Source organism: Prionailurus viverrinus, chromosome E1 (genome assembly GCF_022837055.1).
Source record: "Prionailurus viverrinus isolate Anna chromosome E1, UM_Priviv_1.0, whole genome shotgun sequence".
Lineage (NCBI taxonomy): Eukaryota > Metazoa > Chordata > Mammalia > Carnivora > Felidae > Prionailurus > Prionailurus viverrinus.
Window position 1 is genome coordinate 8,779,134 of NC_062574.1, and position 26,920 is coordinate 8,806,053.

General features: G+C 49.6%; 1 protein-coding gene across 2 annotated transcripts in view; it reads right to left on the reverse strand.

The window, feature by feature from the left end:
* Positions 1 to 5,512: 5,512 nt before the first annotated feature.
* The window catches only part of PMP22 (peripheral myelin protein 22), a 32,423-nt gene continuing 11,015 nt past the window's right edge, over positions 5,513 to 26,920 (reverse strand). For both annotated transcript variants that reach the window (XM_047833927.1, XM_047833928.1), the window contains exons 4-5: positions 15,219 to 15,359; positions 5,513 to 6,896 (exon numbers count right to left, since the gene is read on the reverse strand). In XM_047833927.1, the coding sequence (XP_047689883.1) occupies positions 6,733 to 6,896; positions 15,219 to 15,359 (305 nt within the window). In that variant the 3' untranslated portion in view covers positions 5,513 to 6,732. The remainder of the gene's footprint in view (positions 6,897 to 15,218; positions 15,360 to 26,920) is intronic.

A 26,920-nucleotide genomic window follows, 5' to 3' on the forward strand; every position in this document is an offset into this window, starting at 1 on the left:
TGAGCATTTTGGCGGGGAGGGGGGTATTTACTTGCCATATATATTTATTCCTTGGACCAATGTCTACTGAAGTCCTTCACCCCTGCTTTAATTGGGTCATTCATCTTTTTTATTATTGAATATAAGGGTTCTTTTTTTTTTAATTTTATTTTAATGTTTATTTATTTGTGAAGGAGAGACAGAGAGAGACAGAGTGTGAGTGGGAGGGGGGAGCAGAGAGAGGGAGACACGGAATCCGAAGCAGGCTCCAGGCCCTGAGCTGTCAGCACAGAGCCCGATGCGGGGCTCGAACCCATGAACCGTGAGATCATGACCTGAGCCGTAGTCGGACGCTTAACCAACTGAGCCACCCGGGTGCCCCTAAGGATTCTTTACAAATATATTCTAGATGTAGGTTCCGCATCACATATATGATTGGCAAGTACTTTCTTCTATTCAGTGGTTTGTCTTTTCACTCTCTGGATGGTGTTCTTTGAAATACAATAGCTTTTAATTTTGATGATGTCCAATGTATTGATTTTTTTCTTTTGTTGCTGATGCTTTTGGTGTTATCGCGAAGATGCTTTGCCAAACCCAAGGTCACAAAGATGACGCCTAAGCTTTCAAGAGTTTTATACTTATAGCTCTTAAACTTGGGTCCTTGATCCATGTTGAGTTAATTTTTGTATATACTGTTAAATAAAAGTCCAATTTACTTTTTTTGTTGCATGTGGATGTTTAGCTATTCCAGCCCTATCTGTTGAAAGGACTATTTTTCCCCATTAGATGGTCTTCACACCTTTGTGAAGACCCAGTTGATGGTAATTTATGATCATAGAATTCAATCAAATATATGTGGGTTTATGATCATAGACATATGGGTTTACTTCTATACTTTCAACCCTATTCCACTCATCTATATGTCTGTTGTTGGGCCAATACCACACCGTCTTGATTACCATTGATTTGCATAGTAAGTTCTGAAATCCATAAATAAGGGTCCTCTACTTCGTTCCTTTGCCAGATCGTGTTGGCTATTTTGGGTCTCTTACCATCCCATTTGAGTTTTAGAAACAGCTTGTGAATTTCTCATAAAGAAGGCAGCTGGGATTCCGATGGAAATTGCCTTGAATCTGTAGAACAATTTAGGAGCATTTTCCTTCTTAACAATGGTAAAGTTTCCAATCCATGAACATAGACTATCTTCCCAATTACTTAGATTTTCTTTAATGTCTTCATCAATGTTCCATAATTTTCACACGGTAAGTTTTTCACTTTTTTGTTACATTTATTCCTAAGGGTTTTTTTTTCCGGATGCTATTCTAAGTGGGATTACTTCCTCAATTTCATTTTTTAATTGTTCATTGCAAATATAGAAATACAACTGATTTTTGTATGTTCATATTGTGCCCTGCCTCTTTGCTGAATCCATTTATTAGTTCTAAGCGTTTTTTTTTTATTGGATTACTTAGGATTTTCTGTATACAAGATCATTTACCTGTGAATACAGATAGTCTCAGTCTTCCATTTTAATCTTGATGACTTCTGTTTGTTTCATCTAATTTGCCGAATTGTCCTAGCTGGAACCTCCAAGTTAATGTTAAACAGAGACAGACACACTTGTCTTCTTCCCGATTTTAGAGGGAAAGCACTCACTATGTCACCAATACATACGATGAAGGTGAGGGTTTTTTTTTTTTTTTTTATAGATGGACTTCATTAGGTTGTGGATATTCTCTTTTATTCCTAGTTTGCTGGCTGTTTTTATCATAAAAGAATGTCAGGGCCCCCAGGTGGCTCAGTCGGTGGAGCGTCCAGCTTCGGCTCAGGTCATGATCTCGCGGTCCGTGAGTTCGAGCCCCGCGTCAGGCTCTGTGCTGACAGCTGGGAGCCTGGAGCCTGCTTTGGATTCTGTGTCTCCCTCTCTCTCTGCCCCTCACCCGCTCACGCTCTATCTCCCTCTCTCTCTCAAAAATAAATAAATATAAAAAAATTTTTTTTGGGGGGGTGCCTGGGTGGCTCAGTCGGTTAAGCGTCCGACTTCGGCTCAGGTCATGATCTCACGGTCTGTGAGTTCGAGCCCCGCGTCGGGCTCTGTGCTGACAGCTCAGAGCCTGGAGCCTGCTTCAGATTCTGTGTCTCCCTCTCTCTCTGACCCTCCCCTGTTCATGCTCTGTCTCTCTCTGTCTCAAAAATAAATAAACATTAAAAAAAATTTTTTTTTAATTTAAAAAAAATTTTTTTAAGAGCGTCAGGGGCGCCTGGGTGGCTCAGTCGGTGGAGCCTCCGTCTTCGGCTCAGGTCATGATCTCGCGGTTCACGAGTTAGAGCCCTGCCTCGGGCTCTGTGCTGACAGCTGGAGTCTGGAGCCTGCTTCGGATTCTGTGTCTCCCTCTCTCTCTGCCCCTCCCCTGCTCATGCACGGTCTCTCTCTGTCACAAAAATAAGTAAAACATTAAAAAAAAAAAAAACTAATTTACTGCCAAAAAAAAAAAAATGCTATCGTCTGAGATTTTAGCAAGGCACCATCCCTGGTCACAGATCACCGTAACAAATGTAATACTGAAGAAGACTGACATATCGCAAAAACTCCCAAAAGGTGACACAGAGGCACAGGGTGACCAAATGCTGACGGGAAAGCGACATGGGGAGACTCGCTCAACGCAGGCCCCACAAACCTGGAATTTGTAAACGATGCAAGATCTACGATGTGCAATGAAACGAGGTATGCTTGTATTTAGTAACCGACTGGATTATTTTGGTGAGGTCTCTTTCCTCCGCACAGTGTTCAGCCTCTGATGTTCCTTGGGGCGGGGGGAGGGGGGGGATTGGGGGGGTGGTTAGGGACGCTTTGGAATGTTCACCGTGACAGGGGATTCATAGGGCTCTCTTGCTCTCTTTCCCAGACCACATCCCGTTGTTAGACGCCATTCATTTACTGCCGGTTTCTCTGCTGTTTTCAGCAACGCCTTGGGTCATCAACCGGTCTACGAGTTCATCCAGTCAAAGTTCAACTCCTTTGAAGGAACAGTTTCTCACATCAGGGTCTGATTATTTGCTCTGACCCCAGGAGGCTTCCTCCTACCGGTAGTATCCACATGTTCTGTCCTGTAAACCAGTGGCCTATAATGCAGCCTGGGCCTTCAGCGTCCTCCCAGCTGCCCTCTCCAAGCACTGCCACCGTTCTTGGGCGCGCCCTGAGGCTTGAACTTCACTCTCCGGGGCGGCTGAGGTCTGTTCCTTGGAAAGAGAGTAGCAGCTACCCGTTTTGTGGATGCGTCTCCACCCAGGCAAAAAGCGCTGAGCCAGGGCTTAGGGAGGCTTGACGAACACGACGCAGAAGCTGGCGAGAAATCCGGAGCTCGTTGAAAAGCATGAGGTCTGTGCTGAGGTAGAAATATCTCCAATTTGGATCATTAAATGCAAAGAACAGCTTGGTGCCAAACAGTGCGGGTAGTCTGATCCCTTTCAGGTACACGTTTTATTGATGTCTTAAGTTTTTTTCCTGCTTATTTATTTTTGAGAAAGAGAGACAGAGCGCAGGCGGGGGAGGGGCAGAGGGAGGGGGAGACACAGAATCCGAAGCAGGCTCCGGGCTCCGAGCTGTCAGCACAGAGCCCGACCCGGGGCTCGAACTCACGGACCGCGAGATCATGCCCTGAGCCAAAGTCGGATGCTCAACCGACTGAGCCACCCAGGCGTCCCTTGATGTGCACTTTTTAAATAAATGGATGGATGTGTCTATGTTGACATTGCCTTTTTCTCCCGGAAGACATCATAAGCTATGTCTTACGTTAGCTTTGACAAGAGACTATGGGGAGGTGAAAAAGAGGCTTTCACGTGTCACTTTTCCCTCCAGATGCCTTTAGGATGTTATGTTCCTTGATATATATTACTTTTTTTTTTTTTAATGCCAAAAACGTTACCTAGGCGGGAAGATTTGGACCACTTTTGGTTTCCTTCTTTGATCTCACATATAGGCATGTTCAACTTTTAGGTAAATATTATAAAAACAAGTTTGTGACACGAAAGCCGACTTTTCCAAGTACAAGTTGGTGAGGTTCCCAGTGTTCCTAACCACCTACGTCTCCCGGGCATAGGAATGGCCGTCTGTACCACCTGACCCGTTCTACCCAAGTCACAAGCAGAGTTAGCTGGTCACTACTGAAAACCTGGGAAGGGGGAAGCCCTCCTATCACCGGGGTTCAGGGACAAAAGAGTATGAAGTGCCTAAAGGTGGCTTCATTGTGGCCCTCGCTACTTAAAGCATGGTCCGGGGGACCTGGTCCCGGGGCATCAGCATCACTTAGGCAGGAACCGGAAATGCAGACCGGAAGTCCTCACCCCAGACTTCTGGAACCAGGATCTGCATTTGATAAGCTTCCCAGGTGATTCATCGGCACAATGAAGTCTGAAAAGACCCGTGGAGTCTTTCAGATCCATCAAGGCAGGTGGGGGCCAACACAGACAGAAGGAATCCAAATCTCTGGGGCGGCCCCCCGCATGGGAGATTCTCGCGTTGGGCCTGAGATTGACAATCCCCCAGAAGAATCGAGATCTCCTCTCGGTACGCCCCAATCGTCACATCTGTGAAAATCACTGATGTGCTTTCGAATCACCGATCACTGTGCTAAGCACGTTACACATTTCATCTTTTTCCTGCCGACCATCCCATAAACTTGGCCTTGGCATCATCTTTCAGGTGAGGATGTGGGATCCTAGAGTCGTAATAACCTGTCCAGCCTCCTACAGCGGGTAAGGGGCAAAGGGCAGGTTCAAACCTAAGGTGCCTAATCTGTGTGCTCTTCGCTGCCGTATGGCTGTCTGCGTACGCCTCTTCGCGAAACCATCACCCTTTGCGATTAAGAAGTATGCGATCCTTTCTTGATCCCTGGTGCCCAGTTTCACACAGATGCTCAACGAGAACTGGGAAAATATCGAACGCGCCGGGAGCTTGATGTATCGCGAACGCGCAATAACACGTCAACGGGTAAACGTGGCTATGAGTGAGACGCAGCCCAGAAACCTGGAGCTAGACGGCACGGTCGGCCCTTCCCCTCCCTCAGGACCACACACAGGGCGGGAGCTCTGTTGGTGCTAACATCTCACCTGAAAGCCCAGTCTCAAGTCACCAACTTGTCGCCTTTCCACTATTAACACATCTCCCCTCCTTGTACAGGTTACGGTCTGTGCCGCTCACGCCAACATTCCCCGAACGTTAGGTTGACGCAGACGTGACACGTCCCCTGGTCCCCGTGAGGGTCACCAGGGGACAGCGCGAGACAGAGAGGGGGAGCTGAGCTAAATGAACACGCAAGCCCCTTCCGGTCCATGTCCAGTTTCTGTTTCAGCTGCAATTCCTGTTCTTCCTCAGTCAGGAGACATCGGCATGGGTTTACGGAAGGCACACTGTGCTCCCTGTGGCCTGTTAGGGAGCCCAGACCACGAGCTCAACCTTGCTCTCTTCTACGGCTCTGAAGTGCACCCCCGCCCCCCGCGCGCCGAGGTCCCCACAAAATCCCAAGAGAGATCGTTGAGTTACTCTGATGTTTATTTGAATGCATCTTAGTCCACACTTGGTATAAAATCAGAAAAAGCAAAGCCAAAAAAAAAAAAAAAGGAAAAGAAAAGAAAAGAAAAAAAAGAAAAAAAGAAAAAAAAAACAGGTCTGGAGTCTTAGCATCAGAAGGGCACCTTATATACAGGTACAGTCGGTGGCCAACACAAGTCATTGCCAGACAGTCCTTGGAGGCGGAGAACAGTCTAGACCCAGAGGAGTCCTGGGAATGCACGGTCCCGAGGGGTCTAGAGGCTGGTCCCGATGCTCCGACCGTAAGAAAAATGTGGGAGCAGTAAACGCTGTGTTTATTATTTATCTATTATTGTCATAACTGCAGCCTCGCTAGGTACAAAAGCAGTTATAAACCATTTATATGACACAGAATTACTCAGGTGTCCATTCTACTTTATGTCGTAAAACCGTTAATTGAATTTCCAGTGAGTAGTTTAGACGATTAGTGATAATAAGGAATGGTAAATCCATAGCACCATTTCATAGGTTTGCTGTCACCGATTTCTCATCTAGACGTGCGGCTGAGACACTCACGGCCAAGGGCAAGTGTTCCAAAGCCGGGGGCTCCAGTTTGGGGGTTCTGTCCATGGCTTCGCATGGAGGTGCGGGCGGGACCTGTCTCTGTGCGACGCACCGGGTCGCCCACCAGGTAAAAGGGCTTCTGGCCAGTCGGGGCTCCCACCCACGCTTTGGTTTTCTGAATGAGGTGGAGCGAAGGGAGGTATCTACTTTCCAATAAAAGGGAAGGGGCAAGATGGGAATATTTTACGTCCGGGCCAAACACAAAGAACAACAAAACAGAACAAAAGAACAGAGCTCGGTTATACGGTTAGGAGGTAAAAGTTCCTTAGCTACTTCTTTAAGATTCAACACAAGGCTGATGGTCAACATAAAAAGCGAACGATACTATGTACATATATGTAAAAAGTGTTATAAATAGGTTTTATAAACCATAGATATTATATACATCTTCAGTCAACACGAACCCCCCCCCCCTCAACTGCTTTCTGTTTGATTTGGTTTGAGTTTGGGTTTTTTTGGCTAGCTCTTTTGTTTGGTTGGTTGCTTTGGGTTGGGTTTTTTTCTTTCTTTCTTTCTTTCTTTTTTTTTTTTTTTTCTGGTTTCCTTCCTCCCTTCCCCCGATGTACGCTCAGTGCCTCAGACCAAACCGTCTGGGCACCTCATTCGCGTTTCCGCAAGATCACGTAGATGACGCCGCTGAGAAGGGCCAGAGGGAAGGCCACCCAGGCCAGGATGTAGGCGAAGCCGTAGGAGTAGTCAGAGTTGAGATGCCACTCTGGGTGCCTCACCGTGTAGATGGACGCTGCACTCATCACACACAGACCTGGGGAAAGACAGGGACAGGTAGGGGGAGGGAGGCGGGGAGGGGCCCCCCTGTCCACCTCCCCGATGCAGATTCCACAGGACTCCGGACACCTGCCCACACCATTCCTCTCTCTTGACACACACACACACACACACACACACACACACACCAGGAAGAAGGTCACCCAATCTTCCGCAGATAACGCTGTGCTCAAAGAGCATGTCTGAGGGGTGCCTGGGGGGCTCAGCCAGCTAAGCAATCGATCGACTCTTGATTTCGGCTCAGGTCACAATCTCGCGCGGTTCAGGGGTTCAAGCCCCGAGTCAGGCTCTGCGTTGACGGCGTGGAGCCTGCTTGGGATTCCGTCTCCTTCTTTCTCTGCCCCTCCCCCCTCTCGCTCTCTGTATCTTTCTCAAAATAAATAAATAAGTAAATAAACTTAAAAAAAAAAAGAAGAAGAAGAAGAGGGGCACTTGGGCAGCTCAGTCGGTTGGACGTCTGACTCCAGCTCAGGTCATGATCTCACAGTTGGTGGGTTCAAGCACTGTGTCGGGCTCTGTGCTGACAGCTCAGAGCCTGGAGCCTGCTTCGGATTCCGTACCTCCCTCTCTCCCCGCCCCTCTGTCTCTCTCAAAAACGCACACTCTGTCTCTCTCAAAAATAAAGATTTAAAAAATTAAAAGAAGGAGGAGAAGGAGAAGGAGAAAAGCATGTCTGATTCTGGATCTGGCAGCAGAGGAAGGGTCTCGAAGATACAGAAACAGGGGAAAGAATCTGCTCTCTGCTTCTGATCGAGGGGACCCAGACCAGCATCTCCAAGGCCGCTTGTCATCTTTTCTGCCCTATTTCTCTTCCTCGGACTGTCGCCAACGCCTCGTCGACAGAAGGATGTGGCCAGCAAGAATTCGACTCACAAGATAAACCCACCTAGCGCTCTCCAGGGAGGGTTGGGCACGGGAGCGCCCGGAAACCCGTAAAGCGCTGTTCAAATGGGTGGTGATGTCCTCTGAACCAGTAAAGCGAAGGGGCACTTGGCCACGATCTGAATTGTGCCAGGGCAAGAGCACTGGGGTCCAGGCAGACCCCAGAGCCCCTTGGCAGGACTTCTACTCAGGAGACCGAGCAAGCAATGCCAACGGGCACCGTTAGGCAGACAGAGGATGCAGAGAGAGGAAAAAGAAGAGGGCGGATAAGATATGAGTGGGAAGCCGAGAGAGGAATCTATCAAGCTCCATCGCACTCGGTCCCTTCTAACAGTTCCTGGTGCCCTCAAGGTCGGGTCTGAAGCCCCAAGAGTGCAAGATTATCGGGTCCAGAGATAAATCAGGTGGCCCTTCCCCTGCCCACCTCTGCAGCCCTTTGGTGTGGGACTCTTGAAGCAGGCAAGTTCAAGAGCGATGGTCCGCGCCCACAGTGACAGTCAGCATCCCCCTGCAGGGAGGGGTCCCGCGATGTCAGCACCCCAGCCTGGTGCCCCACAAAGCCCGCTCTGTTCCCTCTGTTCCCTCCTGAAAACAGGGTCTTTGAGAGGCTCTGAGTGACTCTATTATAAACCCAGCGTGCTATGTGGGATTCCTGTGGTTCCAAAGCTCCCAATGTCCCAGACCACCTACATCTAACCTCCCTGCTATTTCGCTGGACACTGTAAACTTTGTTTGAACAAAGCACGTAAGTGGGAATATACTACATTCGCCACCCTGATAAGACTGTCCTTCTCCCAGTCAGAGGAGAAAGCTCCCACGTGAGTGGCCCCTGTTGAGAAGGCCACACAATAGTCCCGCAGCTCCCGCGGGATCGGATCCAGGACCCGCTACCTACAGAAAGTTAGGGGGACAGCGCGGATGCCCGGGGTAGAGGGAAAACCAAGGGCCGGCAAATTGCCATTCGAGGGCTCTGCTGGGAACGCGCTTTATTTGCCCTGGCGTCCGCGATCCCCGGTTATCTTCCCCAACGGCTCCGTGGCTGACCACCTCAAGGTGCAAATTCTTGTCTTCAAGAAATACTTGAACTTCAAGAATACTGAAGTTGTCGATACCCAGCTACCTCCTGGGGGCAGGGCCATAGAAAGACAAGTGTGACCCAGGGAACAGAATGCCAAAAGGCCAGGCCCATGCTCGTCAAGCTGGCGAGGCTTCCGAACGGGGCCCGCGTCTACCCAGCACGGGCAGGAACAAAGCCGCGGTGGCTGTGCAGACCGGCTGTGCCCAGATTTCACCGGCAGAGAGCACACGTTCCGTCGGCGACCACGGGGGACAGGGGGAGGCGGGACACGCAAGTGCGGTGACTCACTAGATGGCCTCGTCTGTAGGGTATCCGCCGAGGAGTATCTCGGGGGTTAAATGACCTTGAGCTTCGCTGCCACGAGCCACCGGCCGAGACGCTCGCAAAGCCAAAGAGCGGATACGCGCTTCGTAATTACGGCTGTCGGGAGACTGATGCTTTAGGGTATACGCGACGACAAGGTGGTCTGCGTGTAGTGCCATAGTGGTGCCCTGGAACACGGGGAGTTAATGCCATACGACAGACCTCCCAATGTCGCACAGGTGTTCCCATAAATGGGCGGTCCCCATAAACTCGCTTTCTCAATGACCTGTAGGTGGTGATGAAGGTCCTCCCCACACCCCCACCTCGTGGGGAAGGTGAGGGAGGTTGCGGTCACACCAGCAGTGTCCTGCCTTCTCCAAGGACGAGCGGCGTGCGCCCCGGCAGTGACAGGGATGCCCTGGGAGGGGCCCGAGTCTGGGAGGGCAGGCAGCTGTGAGTGGGGGACTCTGACCCTCTCCAGACAACACAGAAGAGCTGGCCACTCAAGAGTTTATCCCCGTCACGGGGCGCCTGGGTGGCTCAGTCAGTAAGTGTCCGCCTCTGGGTTTCGGCTCAGGTCACGATCTCGTGGCTTTGTGGGTTCGAGCCCCATGGAGGGCTCTGTGCTGACAGCGTGGAGCCTGCTTGGGATTCTCTCTCTCTCTCTCTCTCTGCCCCTCCCCTGCTCGTGTGCGCTCTCTCTCTCTCTCTCTCTCTCTCTCTCTCTCTCTCAAAATAAATAAACTAACTTAAAAGAGAGAGAGAGCGTGTGGACATCAGTGACCTCTGTGGAAGCTGTTCATTGTAGGGCCCGGAGCGGAAGCCTGAGAGAAGCTGCTAGAAAGCAGCAGTGGGGGGGAGGGGGAGTTGCCTTGTGGCAATGGTTGGATGAGTGAACACCTGTGAGTCACGTCCTCCCCCCCCCATCCTGAGGGTGACAAAACGTTGAGGGAAGAGGCTAGAGGGTCCACTCCTCTGAAAGCGTTGGGCTCTCTGTCGGACCCACACAGAGCCTTCTCTGCATTGCCGGGCCGGTTTCCGCTTTCGGCCCCCAAATGCTGCTTAGAAAATCACCCCCACAGCATTACTGGCTTCTGACCTGGGCACGGCCGGAGCAGCATCTGAAACAGTTCATCCCTCTTTTTTTTTTTAATTTATTTGTTTTGGGGGTTGGGGGAAAGAGAGAGAGAGAGAGAGCACAAGCAGGGGAGGGACAGGGAGAGAGAAAGAATCCCAAGCAGGTTCTGAGCTGTCTGCACAGAGCCCAACGTGGGGCTCGATCCCACGGACCGTGAGATCATGACCCAAGAGGAAATCAAGAGTTGGCTGCTTCACCGACTGAGTCACCCAGGCACCCCTGCTTTAGTTCATTCCTAAGGGGGGGTTTCTACATGTGGTGTCTGACCACAGCTGCCTTTGAGCCCCTCGGAACAGGGAGGGCATCGTGATTTTATGCTTCCCCAAAATCCTTTCGTTCTAAAGCCCTAGATCTCTATCAGTCTGTTTGACGAAACAAACGGAACAAACGGAAACCCTCCCTCGTGAGTCTCCTTTGCCCGGGTTTTCTGTTCCTCTTAATCACAATAAATAGTAAGCTATACACACGTGACCCGAGTTCGAGGCAAGGGAACACAATTATCCAGTAATCCAACAAGCGGGTTATTCAGGGCCTTCTATGGAGCCTTCGATGCACGGAGCTCGGTGCGGGGCGTCAAGTAACGAAATCAGTCAAAACGTGGATCTGTCTTTCAGGTCTGTACTTCTGCGAATTTCTTAATGTTCTCCCATCGAGGGCAACCCAGCCCGACAGAGCTAGGGCCAGGGTAAGTGCTGTCTGAGAACAGACGGCTGCAGGTTCTGGAAATAAAAAGGACTCCGAAGTCCAGACACTGATTCAGAATGGCTCTTCTCTAAGAACGGGGTTTGGAACAATCTATGGCTCCTGAGTGGGAAGAGTCATCAGCAGAGAAAGTCCAGTAAGACCAGACCGAGGGATTACAAAGAGCTCGATGGCCACACCAGTGGTTCCTAAGCCCTGATCAAGAGTCGTCACCCAGGGAACAGCCCCTCCCAAGAGCTCTCCAGAGACAAAGGCTGAGCACTGGAATTTTCTAAAAGCACCTTCTTTATTCTGGGCACCTGGGCGGCTCAGTCGGTTATGTGCCCGACTCTTGATTTCAGCTCAGGTCATGATCTCACACAGTTCATGAGTTCAAGCCCCGCATTGGGCTCCAGGCTGACGGCTCGGAGCCTGGAGCCTGCTTCGGATTCTGCATCTCCCTCTCTCTCTCTCTCTCTCTCTCTCTGCCCCTCCCCCAATTGTGCTCTTTCTCTCTCTCTCAAAAATAAATAAATATTAAAAATTTTAAAAAGATGGGGTGCCTAGGTGGCTCGGTTATTAAAAAAAAAAAACCCTGGGGCGCCTGGGTGGCTTAATCAGTTAAGCATCCAACTTCGGCTCAGGTCATGATCTCATGCTTTGCGAGTTCGAGCCCCGTGTCGGGTCTTGTGCTGACAGCTCGGAGCCTGGAGCCTGCTTCGGATTCCGCATCTCCCTCTCCCTCTGCCCCTCCCCTGCTTGTGCTCTGTCTCTCTCTCTCTCAAAAATAAACATCAAAAAACATGTTTTTAATATAAAAAAAAAAAGCAATGAACTAGATGAAGACACCTGTTGCTATATCCCCCAAAAGCAGCCAACCTGAGAAGTATGTAATCAAGGGAAGACAGCTCGTAAATGTTAAGACCTGCTAATTACGACACGCAGAAGGGAATCAGGCGGCAGAGCAGGCAGACCAATAAGCACACACAGACGTGTAATCTGGAGAAAGGCAGAGACGGCTCCCTACATCGACAGTCAGCCCTGAGAGCCCCCCACACCTTTCATCCGCCTTTCTTGCACCCTCGTGCGTGTGATCTACGAAGACCACAGCTGGATCCTTCCAAGGGAAGCGAGGCAGAGGCAGCGCAGAAAGTATTGGGAGACTCAGAAAATACTCCAAGGGCTTCCGCTTAAAACGCCTCAGTGCTTTGCAGAAGCACGGAAATCTTCAAGTGAAGCCTCTTCTCCTTGAAGTTTTCAACCTGAGTGGGAGGACCCTGTAGATCAAGTTCGATCGCAACGTTCGGGGGGTGGGGCGGGGAACCTGTGGCTCCCAGACCACCTGCTTTCAGCTCCCGCTAACTGGAGTGAACAGTTCAGAACAGAACATTCCTTAGGGCTGGTAGATTACAACCGCTCCTGTGGCTTGACTTTTCTCATCCAACACCACTTTCTATTCAAACCGGGGCCGCTAGGCTGATGAACTGATAACTGAACGTTGGATCCCATGATAGATAAGAAGCTACATTGGAAGGGGAGAAATGAAGAACAAATCATGTGCTTTTAGACATAGAGGGTTTTTTTTTTAATTTCTTTTTTACATTTATTTATTTTTGAGAGACAGAGAGAGCGCGCCAGTGGGGGAGGGGGAGAGAGAGAGGGAGACACAGAATCTGAAACAGGCTCCAGGCCCTGAGCTGTCAGCACAGAGCCCGACGCGGGGCTCGAACTCACAAACCGTGAGATCATGACCTGAGCCGAAGTTGGATGCTTAACTGATTAAGCCACCCAGGCGCCCCAAGCGTTTGTTTTTTTGCTTTTTTTTTTTTAAATAGCAGCATTCTAAAAGGCTTGTATCGAGTTCAGAGGAGATTCAAAACAGAGAAGTGAGGGTGCATGAAGAACTATATTTTGGAAAAAGTGGAGTTTCCGCCCTGCATTTTCCATTCTGTAGCAATTCGGGCGGATTCCGTTGTCTCTAACCATAAGGAGGTTGCTAACTATATCGAGTCCGTGTCGGAGGAAGTGTGGGCTTCTGGTTGTTCCTGCTTGAGCTGGGTGACCTTGGCTATTCATTATCCTCTCCTGATCTCAGTTTATCAGTAAAATAACACCCTTGTATAGGTCTCATATATATATACACACACATATACACACACACACATATATATATGCATATATATATGCACACTCACATATGTATATATATACACACGCATACACACACATATATATGTATATACACACATATATATGCATATATATATGTATGTGTATACATATATGTGTATACACATACATATATATGTGTGTGTATATGTGTGTGTGTATATATACATATATGTGTGTGCATATATATATGTGTGTGTGTGTGTGTATATGTGTGTGTATATATATATATTTTATGAAAGTTCTGGTTCCTAAGTCTGTATTATTCTCTCTTGAGGACAGATCCACTGATGCAACAGCCATGATCATCAGTCGACTTGATATCGAACTGTAAATGGTAAGCCAAAAAAAGAAATCCCCAGACCATGTTCCAGTTTTGTGTATTACTTTCAGAAACGGGAATGACTAATTGATAACTCTTCTTCTAACACACCTAGGAATGATACCGTACCGCAAAATTAGTAACTCAATAAAACCAGCACCACTCTAGGAGCTTGGCTTGCTTGGTCTAACTAAACCTATGCAAGCAGCAAAGCCCTATCTGGTTTTCACATCCTAAAACCGCACGTACCGGAATGCCGTATTTAAGTATTTCATGAGAAGTAGCTGTCCGATTTCCCTCCCTTTTCCAGGGAAGGTGGGGGGGGGGGGTACTCTCTGGCTTCTAGAAAAGATCATCAACATCTAACCTCAGCCCGTGTCTTACCGTACGGCCGTGGGTAAGCCATTACATCTGCACTCACCAAAGACGTGTGGGCTGTTATCAACCCTCCAATGACTGCCGCTGAGCCCAGGGTGGTGATTCAGCACCACGGACATTCTGACAACCAACCAAAAGAAGAGAGGACAGCCTAGCCCTCCGCCTACTCAGCCAGCCGGCATCTAGAACATCTCACAGTACATAGATGCTCTCTGGTGCACCGGGAGCGTGTGACTTGTTAACACGGATTTTAGGATCCACCACCGCATCTCTTAATTCTCTCCAGTGCCTTCTGACTCAGTCAACTGGCAGTCAATAGACAGGAAGAGAAGAGTCAGTGAAGGAGGACACTGGCCAGAATCTAGAGACAAAGTCGGAAGCTGTCACCCTCTATAAGAGAAGCTTCTCGGACTCTGCACATCGTACATACGGATAACCTATCCGGTGGGGGAACTGGAAGGTGGTTTAAGGAGAGGAATAGGGTGGCTCAGTCGGTAAGCGTCCGACGTCAGCTCGGGTCGTGATCTCACGGTTCGTGAGTTTGAGCCCCGCGTCGGGCTCTGTGCTGACAGCTGAGCGCCTGGATCCTGCTTCCGATTCTGTGTCTCCCTCTCTCTCTGCTCCTCCCCCACTCGCGCTCTGTCTCCCTCTCAAAAATAAATAAACATTTTAAAAATTTTTTAAAAAAAAGAAGGAGAGGAACGAGACCTCTCGCGTATTGTCAGGGCCCCATGTTAGGAAATGATGCCGGGGCGGGGGGGGGGGGGGGGGGGGGGGTGCCAAAGTGAAGACACCTAAGAAGGACAACAGTAAGCCAAAGCCCAGTGGAGCCCCGGAGCTGGGGTAAAGGAGAGCAAGAATGCGCCGTGGCTTCACCACTGCCTGGAGGTGGGAGACACGTATCCGAAAACAACCTCAGCCGCCCACGGGGGCCACTTTCCACGCTGAAGGAAGGACAGTTCCTTGGGGCTTCGCGCAACGTGCAGGGATACAACCCTCAAGCGTGGCCTTTGCTCTACTCCTATCCTTATTAACATTCACCTCCGATGATGTGTCCAGACCGTGGCTCCGTCCCCGATATTAGGTCTGGCTGGGTTATGGACCTTCGTTCTCGAGTCCCTAAGTCCTATTTCCCATCTACCCTGTTCCATGGGGAGGTAGAGAGTTCTCAAATTCTAAGGTGCATGTGTAGGTACACACACACACACACACACACACACACACACACACATTCACCCCTGTGCTTTATAAAAACCACCCAATGTGCAGACTCACAAACATCAGTCACTCCCCAGCCTCGGAGACCCAGGAACAGCTTCCCCCGTGGAGTTTGTCATCCCCAACTCACCGGCAAGGATCTGGAAGACTCCCGTGATGTAAAACCGGCCCCCTTTGGTGAGAGTGAAGAGCTGGCAGAAGAACAGGAACAGGGACAGAACGCTGAAGATGATCGACAGGATCATGGTGGCCTGGACAGACTGCAGCCATTCTGGAAGGGGAGAGGCACTGGGGTTAGGAGAAGTCAGCCTGAACTCAGACGATCCACTTTTGGGACACCTGCTTGCTTGTGGCCGTTTTAAGAAAGGGCTGCAAGAAAATACTAGTGTCCCGGAACGAGGAGCTAAACTCCAGTTAAACTCTACTGAACGCCTTCCCAGTCTTTTCGCCAAGGGTCTGAGCCCCGCCCACTGCCTCTGAGCCCCGCCCACCGTCAGCTCTCTTCTTGCCCTCAGGGGCTTGCCAATTGGACCCCCTGTCTTCCGAGCACAGTCCAAAACCACCGTTCAAAATATCAGCAACCACCCCCACCACCACCCCCCCCCCCCCCCCCCCCCCCCCCCCCGCCCCAAGGAGAGGTGGAGATCGTAGGGTTGGCTGGGAAGAACAAACAGTGCTGGTCAGAGCCAAAGCCAATTCTGCAGGAAACTGGAAGAAAATGCTGATGGAGAAGACCCTGCAGCGAGAACCCATTTGCTCAGCCGAGCTGGATCTTGGCCAATCTAGACCCTACTCATGAACCTCAGCGCAGAGCAGCCCGTGCTCCGACAGGTCACCGGGTGGGACGCTGGATGACAGTTCCACATCTCTGTTGAATGCCTGACCCACCCACCCCCCCACCCCCCCACCAAGCCTCGGATCAAATCTCCATGCTTCCGACTAAACTTCAGGCGGAAAAGAGAATTCTGTAGTTCATCATCTATGGTAAAATAGTGCCATTTCTGGAAGGAAGGGAGAGGAGACGGCCTGGGTTCAGCCTACGGAGGGAGCCTACAGTGTCCTACTTGAAGACCCGCATTTGGCATTGCCCGCCTGTCACCCGCGTCCCTTCTTCCAAGTGCCAAAGAAATCACCGGGGTGGGTGCTCCTCTACACAAGGCAAAGCAACTGGAGAAGCCACAGGGCCTTATCTTCTCCGCTCAGTAACTGGCTACTTCGTGAAGGCTTAGAAAAACACACACTGGTGCTTAACGCGGTACTCAACGCTACGAAAGCTGCATGATTTATAGTCAGTCACTGAATGAGATGAACCTGGTTTGAGTTACCAAGAGATCATGGCAGAATCTTAAGGGTGTTGGCTGGGTTAACTGTCACCAGAATTTCAGCATAAGACTTTTCCAGACACGGTTGGAAGAAGTGTTGGATCCGGATCAACTAATCCAGCTCCTTCGTACGGAAAGAGATTTCCGGAGATGTTTGGATGGGCCCAACTGGGCACGATCAAACCTGAGAGGCCCTGGATTCCAGTCTAGCATCCTTTTCACCGTGACAGAACATAGGCTTCTTTTGTGTTTTCAGTCTCTGTGTCAACTCAGGTAAGAAAAAGATGTCCCGGGTTGGGTGCCATCTTTCTCCAGCATATTTAGTCCCTCTAGGTGAGCCTGCCATGAAGTTAATGTGCCGGAATACTGTCTTTTCGAGAGTAAGCCAATTATCTGGGACTCTGGTAGGGGAGTCTGGAAACACAAAGATACGTGAGACCCAAATCCAGAGCTGAAAACAGTGATTCAGTTTTGCTGGGAAACGTTCTTCAGTTTCCCTCCCAGGGAGCATGGCTGATGCAAACAGTACTCTGGATTTCCTCCACCAGTTCTGAAATCTTTACCCCCCACCAGCCCCTAACAACAGACCTCACACTTCGAGAAGACCTCAAATCTTTGACATTAAATCTACACGAAGAGGAAAGATCCCTTAGAATTAAAAAGGGAACTTAAAGCCTTCTTGAGAACTTCTTTTACCAATAATTTGAGCGTTAGCCCCAACCCCATTACAATGGGGGGCTTCTGCCGTACGTGGTCAAATCAGATCAGAATCCAGGGGTCAAGGAAGGTGTTATTCGATGAGCATTTGTTGAACGTCTATTGCTGCGAGCCCAGCTCTCAGGTTGGCTCTGGGAGATACGGAGTTGAAGAAGAAGGTTTTCAATCATAAGTACAATAAATAAATGACATACATGAAGATAGTCCAGTCAAATCACCAATCACAATACATGTGAATGGGTTCGAGTCCCTCGTTGACACAGAATTTCACCTTGAATTACATTAATTCCTGTCTATAGTCTGAGACAAGGGATACATCTCAAACAAACAATGGTAGAAAAATCAAAAGATTTTTAAAAGAGGCTCCAGGCAAATATTAACAAAAAGAAAGCAATTATAGTAATCATAGCAGCAGAAAAAAAAAAACAGAATTTAAATTGAAAAAGATGAGGGGTGCCTGGGTATCTCAGTTGAAGCGTCCAGCTCTTGATTTCTGCTCATGATCTCACGGTTCATGAGTTCAAGCCCTACATCGGGCTCCACACACTGACAGTACGGAACCTGCTTGGGATTCTCTTTCTCCCCGACTCTCTCTGTCCCTTCCCCGCTTGTGCAGGCACACACGCGTTCTCTCTCTCAAATAAATAAACTTTAATAAATAAGTAAGTTGAAAAGATGAAAGAGGCCAAAGAGAGATACTTCCTAGTGAAGAAAGATCCAGTTTACCATAAGGAAATGGCAGTCATAAACCTTTATGCAAATAATAACACATCCTGGAAAATGTATAAAGCAAAAGATAATTGGAATACGAGAAGATATTGACAAAGTCACAATCACGGTGAAAGACTTTGGCACACTTCTCTCGGAATAGATAAATCAACTAGCAAAAAACAAAAACACAGAAGCAGAGAGATTATTCATAACAGGGTTAACAAATTCAACTTAGTAAATATATAGAAAATTTGCATCCAGGTAACAAAGAACGTGAATTATTTTCAAACGCATGAGGAACAGTCTTACACACTCCGTATCAGGCATCAAAAAAATCTCAATAGGGGCGCCTGGGTGGCGCAGTCGGTTAAGCGTCCGACTTCAGCCAGGTCACGATCTCGCGGTCCGTGAGTTCGAGCCCCGCGTCGGGCTCTGGGCTGATGGCTCGGAGCCTGGAGCTTGGTTCCGATTCTGTGTCTCCCTCTCTCTCTGCCCCTCCCCTGTTCATGCTCTGTCTCTCTCTGTCCCCAAAATAAATTAAAACGTTGAAAAAAATTAAAAAAAAAAAAAAAATCTCAATAAATTTCAAAGGAAGCAGAAGTCATACCGGCACAACTTGAGGCAAACACAAAGTAGAAATTAAAAACAAACTGGCCAAGATAACGTTGGAAATTTAAAAAATGGTATCTGGACAGAGAAATCGAGACAAAAACCAAAACTTTCTTCAGCAAGGATTGCCGCTGTACCACGTGACAAATCTATAGGCAGGTGGCCCAAGCAATACTTAGCATTTAATGGACACCCTTAGAACAATTACTAAACAATAAAAAATAATGGCAAAGAATGAACTTTCAACTCAAGAAATTAGAAAAGGAATAATGAATCCAGAAGCAATGGGCTCATTACTGAGAAGGGCAGAGATTAATAGAATTTAAAAATGACAAAAATACAATTGACTAAAGAATCATGTTCTTTGGGGAATCCAAAGAACATGGGGAATCCACGTTCTATTGGAATCAATAAGGCAGACAAATTTTACTAAATCACACAGAAGACGTGCTGAAGACACAGAAACACATTATGTCCCCAGGCAGAAACACTCAAAGTCATAAAGATGCCTCTTTTCCCCAAAGCAATCTACACGTTCAATATTATCCTAAATAATATCCCAGCCAGAACATGACACGTGCTTTAACAGCTTACCTAAAGGACAATGAAGCAACAAGAGCCAAAACATGTTGAACCAAGCACAAAAACAAGAGGAAGAAACAAAACGAGACAAACAAAAACAATGAGGCAGAACATCACCTACCAGATATCAAACATATATTATATATATATATGTATATACAACATATATACATGTAATATTATATATGTATACATAGTATGATTATAACCATGAATTATATAATATATATTTTTATGTTACTATATTTATATTAGATTATACTATATAGCTTATGCTACAAGCTTATATTATACTTATATTATAAAGTTTTAGCAGCTCAAACAATGTGGTATTAGCCATGAAAGAAAAATAAAACAACAGGACAGAATTAAGACTTTGAGAGTACACCTGTGAATTTAGTATATAATAAACACAACATACAATTCAGTAGGGAAAGGACAGAACAGATACCAAGCGGTGTTGGCCATCCATTTGTCAAAACACCCAAGTAGATCTCTAGCTCACATCATCCACAAAATTCAATTCCAGAGGCATCAAAAGGCTCAGTGTAGAATTATAAAGCCACGGAGACACGCGATTCACAAAAGAGAAATACGAACAGCCAATAAACATATTTGATGGTGCTCAACTTCATTAGCAACCAGGAAAACACAAGTGAAATCCAGAAGGGATGGGATGCCAATGTTTACCTATCACACTGGCTGAAATCAAGACGATTGGTAATGTCAACAGAGTGCATGTATGAGAGAGACGTCTGTATACCGTTCAGAGGGATGCTAATATAATAATTGTTCTGTGCCCAGCAATTTAGCAGAATCCATTTGAATTTTTAAATGTCAGGGTGCCTGCGTGGCTCAGTCGGTTGAGCGTCCGACTCTTGATTTTGGCTCAGGTCATGATCTCACTGTTTGTGGGACTGAGCCCTGCACTGGGCTCTGTGCTGATAATGTGGATGGAGCCTGCTTGGGATTTTCTCTCTCCCCCTCTGTATGCCCCTCCCTGACGTGTGCCCTCTCTCTCTCTCTCTCTCAAAGTAAATAAATAAAAATTTAAAAAAATAATAAAAAATAAAACTTTAAATGCCAATACCACGACCCCACGGTTTAATCACTATACCCTGGATAAACATTTAAACATAGGCTCCAAGAGAAATGAATAAGGATGCTCACTGTGGTACCACTCTTCGGAGTGGAAATAAATTAAGGTAAATCCTTGCAATGGAATGTTTTGCAACAGTTAAAAAATCATGAGTTAGAAAATGAATAACCACTGAAAAGCCCTCAAGACAACGAAAAGACTCAGGTATATACACGACGTGATGTCATTGTGTAAATACACACCAAAACACTATATATGCGTAAATGCGCATGCACATGCGTGAATGCGTGTGTGTGTGTGTGTGTGTGTGTGTGTGTGTGTGTTCATTGAAAAAAGAGCCAAGGACGTGCCAGATTGATATCAATGATTGCCCCCAGGAACTAGAGCTGGAATGGAGAAGAGTCTGGTCTTCTGTCAAGGTCTGTACCGTTTTGGGGGTGCCCGGGTGGTTCAGTAGGTTAGACGTCCGACTTCAGCTCAGGTCACGATCTCACGGTTCGTGAGTTCGAGCCCCGTGTCGGGCTCTGAGCTGTAGAATTAGCTCAGAATCTGTCAGCAGGTAGCCCACTTCGTATCTTCTGTACCCTTCTCTCTCTGTCCCTCCCCTACTTGTGCTCTGTCTCTTTCTCTCTCTCAAAAATAAATAACCATTAAAGCTATTTTTTAAATGATCTCTATCAGTTGGTTTATTTTTAATACAAGAGAATACTCTCATGTCATCTTTGAATAAACTGAAACTAATTTAAAAGATCACAAGGTAAAGAAAACCTCGCAGGCCCCAATAAGTGAGGACTCCGAAACTCAACGAATGGCTGGAATCTGGACAGGACCGGTTTTCCACCTGCAAAGAGTAAAGGGACTTCACCTTTCTTCAAATGCCATCAAATCAGAAGGGAAAAAAACAGTGCTGAGCCAGGAGGGAGAAGTTTGCGTTCCAGCCCCAAACAGGCCGGCTGAAGGTTCGAGAGCCCTGTCAGTATTGTTCCAAAGGAAGCCGACGATGTCCTGAGGGGATTCTGAAGTTCACAGGACATTGGTCCAGAGCCAGAGTCCTTCATCTGGACTGGACTAGACCCACGGCGGACAGTAATGGAGAGCAGGTATCTATGCATGGCAGGTGTTCGATCCTCTATGAGGATATATGAAGCCTGACCACCCAGCGGTCATTCAGTCCAGTTACAGAGGCCCAGGGGACGGCTCTGTCACCCGCTTCTGCTGACCGCCCCCTTCCCTGCCACTTGCCATGTTTGGGGCTCTGAATTTCTCTTCTCTAACATGACGTACAATCTCGGAGAGCGGTCGCAAGGATCAAACAAGCTGATATAAAAGGTCTGTCAAAGGACGATACAAATAACCCGATTTAAAAAGCCGATGTTGGGGCGCCTGAGTGGCTCAGTCAGTTAAGCGTCTGACTCTTGATCTCCGCTCAGGTCATGAGCTCATGGTTTATGAGTTCAAGCCCCATGTCGGGCTTTGTGCTGGCAGCACAGAACCTGCTTAGAATTCTCTCTTCCTCTGTCTCTGGCCCCTACCCAACTCATGCTCTCTCTCGCTCTCTCTCAAAATAAATATATAAACTTAAAAAAAAAAAAAAAAGCTGATGTTGAAGATCAGGGTAAGTAAGCATTTACAGACTGTTCCAGGGTTCTGGGGGTACCTCCATCCGGGTGACTCCAGTCACGATAAGGGGGGGACCACAGGGCTCACACCAGCCATTTTATTAGGGGACCAACCAGAACTCCAAAGTATCCTGGAACGACGTTGACATCACTCCAGAATATCTCACTTTCAGCTCAGAGTTCCGCAGACTCTTTGTAAAGAGTCAGACGGTCGATATTGTTGGCTTTGCAGGTCACACGTACGGTCTCGGCAGCAACCATCGGGCTCAGCCATCTCAGCACCAAATCGGTCTTGGCCAACGTGTACGTTTCATCCGACGAGGCCTTACGTACAAAATCAGGGAGCGGTGGGCCAGGTCCGGCCCACAGCCTCTACGTGGCCAAGCGCTGCTATCGCAAAGCCAATCAGACGTACAGGAAATCATGCTTAGGGTGGAGGGACGTCTGGTATAAGGCACAGAGCTATCGATGACGGATCGATGTCAGACAGAAAGCCTGATTTCTACGGAGCACGCCTAACGTCAGGCCAACAGGCCAAGTGACAGATCCGCACCCCCATCCCGGCCCCAGCGCGGGGACAAGCTGTCTCTCAAACTGCAAGTTGAGCCCACGTTGGGCACCCACGGTCTTCCTCACTCGGTGGCTGGCCCCCAAGTGGATACCCGGTAAATCCTGGCAGAACTCCGGCGACAGCGTTTGGGGCAGAGCACAGGGATTTAAAGCCCTAAAAACTCTTTGGAGACCTTGTTCTAATGAGAGTGCCGCGTCCAAGAGCTTTTGGACAGGTTGCGGATGTGGGCCGCGGAGGCAGGCCGACCCAGCGTCCCCGGCAGAGAAGGGCAAGCTTGAGTTACTCCGCGATCAAAGCTCGCTTCAAGGTCAGATTCCTGCTGCCGGGGCAGCTAAGCAATGAAGGAAATACATCTGCCCCCGCAGCTGTATTCTTAGCCGGGGCCTGGAGTCCAGTGAGTTACGGGCTCAGAAAGGATGAGGCGCTTTTCAAAGCACCAGATCATCTGGGCCTTTCTGCGGCTTTCATTACCGGCACAGAGTCAGTCCCCTGCCCCTCTCATCCCCTGCCCCCCCCTGGGGTCCCTCTCTGAGTGAGGCACAAACGCTTTCTGTTTCCACCGAGAGAACAGGTTTTCTTGGAAGGGAGAGGACAGACAGCTGGGGGAAAGTCAGAGCACACACCGGGGAGGCCGTGAAAGAAACAAAGCCTCCAAGGAAGAAGCCACCAGAGGGGCTAAATCCCAAATGCAAGAGGCAAGACAGGCACGTGCACACCTGGGCATAAGGCTGGGCTGTTTGCAACAGCACGTGACCAACAAGGCCGGGCTCTGCGCCCTCAGACCACCCCGCCCACGGCCACCACACAAATTTTCCTCATTTGTCACTAAGAATGCCATTCCAGGAATAGCTGACACACCGAGGGGCCTCTATCCTGAACGTGGCCTTTGCCCTTAAGGCTTCACCCACCCGCTGGAGCACCTGCACGGCCCCCCCACGTGGGTCTACACCCTGGCGGGCGGGGGGGGGGGGGTCTACACCCACACAAGAGGATACAGAACCGCCCAATACGGAATCTTGGGGGCCTGTTGATTAGAGCAAATTAGCGAACACTCCCATGTCAAGCAGGTGGAAAGAAACTTCGGGTCAAGGTGTTCCTGCTTAAGCCTCATTAACTGGCTCAGGGGTGGACAGAGGAACCATTCAAACTGGGGTCTGACCCCACAGTTTCATTCTGCTAACGAGACCTTGGGCTCCAAAAGGGAACGTAATACGGCACAGAGGATACCTGCAAACACTTAACGCAGCTTAGGTTTCCTTTGGAAAATGCTCCGGCTGGAAAAGTCTGGAAACTGTGGGATCAGGTGAGGCTAGGCTGTGTCCCTCGAAGAATTATTGTGCTCTCTCTCCCTCTCTCTCCTTCTGCCTCTCCCCCTCTCTCAAAATAAATAAATAAATATTAAAAGAAAAAAAAAGAGAATTGTTGTGGGACCACTTACCCACCGGTTGACTTAAAAAAACAGAAACAAGGGACGGGTTCCACGGTCAAGTACGTTAATCTCCCCCCTCGGATGTTAATTACAACCTACAACGAAACGTTAAAGGCTAAGAGAATTCTTGCCATCAAAGAAGCAGCCCTTAGCTTTTAGGGTTTCTCCGATTTTTCCAATGGACTTATCAGAAATTTTTTTTTTTTTTTTTTTTAGAGCGGACCACTTGGAAATGTTGGGTTTGGCCAGAGAAAATGGCAGCAGGGGGACAGAAAGGCATTGTGCGCGAGCTGTAGTCTCCGATTAGCCAGGAGTGTGTAAGGGGTGAGGGGGATGCCCGGGTTGTTTGCAGGATCTTTGGGTCTGAAAGGCTTTCTCTGCAATATAATAGCCAGAAGCCCCCTCTCCTTTTGATTCCTAAAGCCTTTTCGAAAAGGCCAAGCATCGTGGCCGTCAAGAGCTAGAACAGAGCCCCTACCCCATCAATCGCGGTAATGGCCCTCCGTCACCTAGCACGACGTCCTTCCGTCCCCTGCACGCCTACTGAAATTCTCCCCAACGTCCCAGGCCCAGCTCAAAGGTCACCTCCACTCTGGACACTCCCCCACCATGTCACAAGTATACCCGGAACGTGAAGACGCTCTGGGACACGACGTGGTAGCTGCCTTTCCGGGCTCACTCTATTCGGCACCCAGGGCCCCTGCCCCAGATTCCCAGTTGGTCAGAGGCAGGCCCGGTGCAGACAAAAGGCAAGATGCCCAGGCTACTGGGTTTTCAACTTGGACACACACGGGGAGGGGTGCGGAGAGGGTCAATGGCGTGTTTGAACTCTCTCGCGCGCGATTTAAATGACCCTACGGCCTTTCTGTAGGTTTAAATTCACGGAAGCTGGACAGGGAAGAGGGAGCACGGTGTGAGCTTCCCCGATTCTCTGCCCGCCCACCTGGCAAGCCCACGCACCGCCCCAGCTCCAGAGAGACAAGGAGAGGCTGGGTGCCTGCCCTTTACAGGCGGTACTTGACGAATCTTCCAGCCCGGCCCTCTGCCATGAGCTGCAGACTTCTGGATCCCAGTGCCTGGCCGCCAATCCCTACTCTCAACCTAACGGCCAGCCTGAGCCCTCGAAACAAATCGAACCCCGCCCCTCTTCTGCTTAAGATCTTTCAATGGTGTCTCACTTGTCCTTCTCAGTCTGTGGCCTCTGGGGCCCCCCAAGCCCCTCTCCCCCATCACCTCACTCCCCTTCGTCCAGCCAGCACCCTCAGTCATGCCGGACTCCTCCCCACCTCAGGGTCTTGCCCCCTTGCCATGACCTCCTGGAATATTCTCCCTGTGGTCCTTCACGTGACAGGTCCCTCCGGTCTTGAAGTCTGTCCACGAGAGGGCAAGAAAGAGGCCTTTCCGTAACCAGCCTCCCCCACCGTGGGTGACTTTCGAGGCCACCATCCCGTCTCCTACAGGGTCCTTTCCACTCCCCGCCCTCGTTTATTGTCTATTCTGTGCCTCCCCCAAGGACCCGTGCGACCCACTAAAACAGAGACGTGGTCTTTCTGGTTCCGTCTGTGGGGCTGGTTTGTGGAACAGCGCCTGATACACAGGATGTGCTCGGTACGTTCAAAAACTAAATGAAAGGATGCTGCTGTCAGCGCTTGGAAAATGCAAGAGGTTCTCTTGAAAGGTAGTGAGTTCCCCATCACGGGCAGAAGGCGCGCGTGGCGGGCGTACTGGAGTGGGGCCTGAAGTGAGGTGCGGCGGGAGAGGGGCGGACTTGATCTCCCAAGTCCTGCCCAACACCGGGAGTGCCCGTGCGTGCCCACGATGGATGACACGCTCCGGAGGCTTCTCGCCAGACATCCTTCTCTCGGGCACCGAAAACCCACGCCCACAACCTCGCGCCACAGTACGGCCAGGCCCTGTTCCCCAGATGCAAGAGAGACGCCTTCTCGACCCTGCGGAAATCCTGGGGACGCAACTTAAATTTTTTTGCCAGAAGCGAAGACTGTGAGCGTCAAGGGCCACGTGGCTCAGGCGCGGGTTTGCACACGCATTCGGTATTAACTCCCGGATGCTGGCGGCCGACGGGGAGCTCCGGGGGCTGAAACATCAGCATTACGGCACCACCTCCCCCACCCCGGCCGCTCCCTGTCCCGCCAGGGCCTTGGCAACGCACACGGGCCTGTAAAAGCGAGAGCCATTACTTGGGCAGAGACTGTGGGTTGGTCCACGGATCCACAAAGGTTTTAAATTGCAAAACACGACCCCGTAAGGGCAGAGGGCCTCCGGCGTCCTCTAAAATCGGCCCAAGCACCGAGCCGCAGACGAGGAAACGCTCCGATCCCCTCGCCGGAATGACGATGCCACCAGATGGATAGGTCTGGAATCGTCGAAAAGAGCCAGAGAACGAGTGCCCCCGAGGGGCTCAGGCTGGGGGGGCCTCGGAGACTGGCGAGGCTTAGATTGTTCTAATTCTCAACGCAAAGCATCCATCGAATGCCGCCCACGAGCTTGACTGCCACGAATTTATTGTGGCCGTCGTTGCTTGGAAGGGAAAGTAAAAGCATCGAGGGCTCATTTTCTTAGCTTGTGATCCTGGCCCCAGCCCACGCTCTGGTGCAGGAGGCCAGCCCGGGGTCACTGGCAAACAGGGGCACCTGTGTGCGGCGTCCTTCCTTATACACCGGAGGGGACGCCGGAGGCTCCGGGGGACAGACTGCAGGAGGGCCTGCCTTTTTGCCTTCGTGCTTTCGTGTCGAGCATGGGCCCCTTCTTTCAAACTGCACACGCACGGGGCACCCGGGTGGCTCAGTCGGTTACGCGTCCGACTCTTGGTGTCGGCTCAGGTCACGGTCTCACGGCTCGTGAGTTCGAGCCCCGCGCCGGGCTCTGTGCTGACAGCTCGGAGCCTGGAGCCTGTTTCGGATTCTGTGTCTCCCTCTCTCTCTCTCTCTGCCCCTCCCCTGCTCATGCCCTGCCTGTCTCTCCCTCTCTCTCCCTCTCAAAAAAAAAAAAAATAATAATAAACATCAAAAAAAAAATTTAGAAATGCACTTATAGGCACCAAACTGTTTATTAGGCTCTAGAAGGACCAGATAGGCCTGCCCTCTGTCCCTCGATGCTGCCAGGCCCCTTTCCTACACGAGAGGGTCCCCTCTGCCTCGAATCGGCCCCAGATG